Source organism: Fistularia commersonii, chromosome 4 (assembly GCF_037954325.1).
Source record: "Fistularia commersonii isolate RoL2024-O1a breed Wild chromosome 4, RoL_Fcom_v1.0, whole genome shotgun sequence".
NCBI classification, from domain to species: Eukaryota; Metazoa; Chordata; class Actinopteri; order Syngnathiformes; family Fistulariidae; genus Fistularia; species Fistularia commersonii.
Window position 1 is genome coordinate 20,061,882 of NC_141287.1, and position 1,706 is coordinate 20,063,587.

Genomic DNA, 1,706 nt, shown 5'->3' on the forward strand with positions numbered 1-1,706 from the left:
TATAAAAAAAAGAATAAAAAATAAATGAAGAAATTAAAAAAAAAAAGAAAATTATGTTAAAGATCTGTAAAAATATATGTCTCGTATATTACGCCAGGAGGCAGGGGGGGTTGGAGGACCGCGTGGATCGGCAGTTGCGTGACGCACACGGAGCGCGCAGAATGCCCACGACGTCCTCTCCACGCGTCGTCGCGCAGAGCCAGAACCGGACCGGGTGGCGGCGCTCTTGCCGTGCCTCCTCCTCCTCTTCCTCCCCCTCCTCCTCCCCCGCTCCCGGGGCAGGTGAGGCGTCGCTCCACGCCCGGCGGGATCCACGGATTCCACTCGGCGGCGGAGAAGAAGGAGAGCGGCTGCAAGCGCGCACAACGCCCCGGTGATGCGACGCCAAAACGCGGATCGGAACTTCTTCTTCTTCTTCTTCTTCTTCTTCTTCTTCTTCTTTTACCCGCCGCCTCACTTCCCCGTGACTCTTCCTGCGGGATCTCTCCCGCAAGTCTGGTGAACTTTTTTTTTTCTTGTTTGTTTATTTGTTTGTTTTTCCAAAAGTGGACATGAACAACACGGGCTTCAACCAGACGGACGGCGGGCTGTTCAACAAGACGGAGGAGATATTTTGCTGCAACTTTTCATCCGTGGTGACCGATAACGGCTTCGTGGCCGCGGCTCCGGACGAGCGCAGCCTCTTCATCATGCGGGTGGTGCAGATCGCCGTTATGTGCGTGCTGTCGCTCACGGTGGTCTTCGGCATTTTCTTCCTGGGCTGCAACCTCCTCATAAAGTCTGAGGGGATGATAAACTTTTTGGTGACGGACAGGAGACCGTCCAAAGAGGCGGAGGCGGTCATCGTCGGCGCCTATTAAGGAGGTTTTTGTTGTTGTTTTTTTTTTTGTTGCAGTTGGACGGATATTTTTGCAGACATTTCTGCAGAAATGAGCCTTCCTCGTTCGAGAAAAAAAAAAAAAAAAGAGGAAGGGGATGCAAAAGACCCACTGAGTCACCGTGGGAGAAGGAGATGAGATGCATCGGAAGTGTCCACCTGCGTGTTTGCGTCGTTTTAATGCCAACTAAGACTCTCCAAGAGGTATAGTGCGTCCCCAGCCTCTTTGTTTAACCGTCAACGCACTGTTTCTTTTTTCATTTGTAGTTGTGAAGCAGCGTCCTCGTATTTGCTGCTTGATAAAATCCCCACTCCCACTCCCACTCCCACCCATGTTGCCGAAGCGACGGACAAATGTCCTGCCTCGCGGTGTGTGTTGTATGTGTTTTTGTATACAAGGTGAAAAACAGTGTTTCCCTGATGACAAGCGTGCATGTGTGCGTGTGCGTGTTGGGGCCCACCATGCAATGTATTCCCATTCATTGGAACGAGTTTGTGATTAAAATATTTCTCTCCTCATTTCAGTCTATTTTGTCTTGCCCGCGTTTTCGGAAAATAAAATCCAAACGTCGAACGTTCTTAAAAACCTTCCTGAAATGACGCGTTAAAAAGCAGAATGTGCCCTTTTGAACCCGGCAAGAAATTGGCTACATAGCAATTATTCATTTGTTCACATCTAGACATGCATGAGGACACTCATACGGCCCCTTCCGCCCCCACGGCTTATAAATATTCAGGATCCGAGAAGAAGTTAAGGGCGAAAAGCAATATTTTCTGTCTGGGTCAGACTGCAAGCCATGCGTTACATCCTCTTTTTTTTTTTTTTTCC

At 49.3% G+C, this 1,706-nt stretch overlaps 1 protein-coding gene across 1 annotated transcript; it reads left to right on the forward strand.

Moving 5' to 3' along the window:
- Positions 1 to 231: 231 nt before the first annotated feature.
- Positions 232 to 1,387, forward strand: rprma (reprimo, TP53 dependent G2 arrest mediator candidate a). Its single transcript, XM_086144676.1, has one exon. It carries the CDS (start codon positions 552 to 554, stop codon positions 858 to 860), a length of 309 nt encoding a protein of 102 aa, XP_086000802.1. The 5' UTR covers positions 232 to 551; the 3' UTR covers positions 861 to 1,387.
- The last annotated feature ends 319 nt before the right edge of the window (positions 1,388 to 1,706 follow it).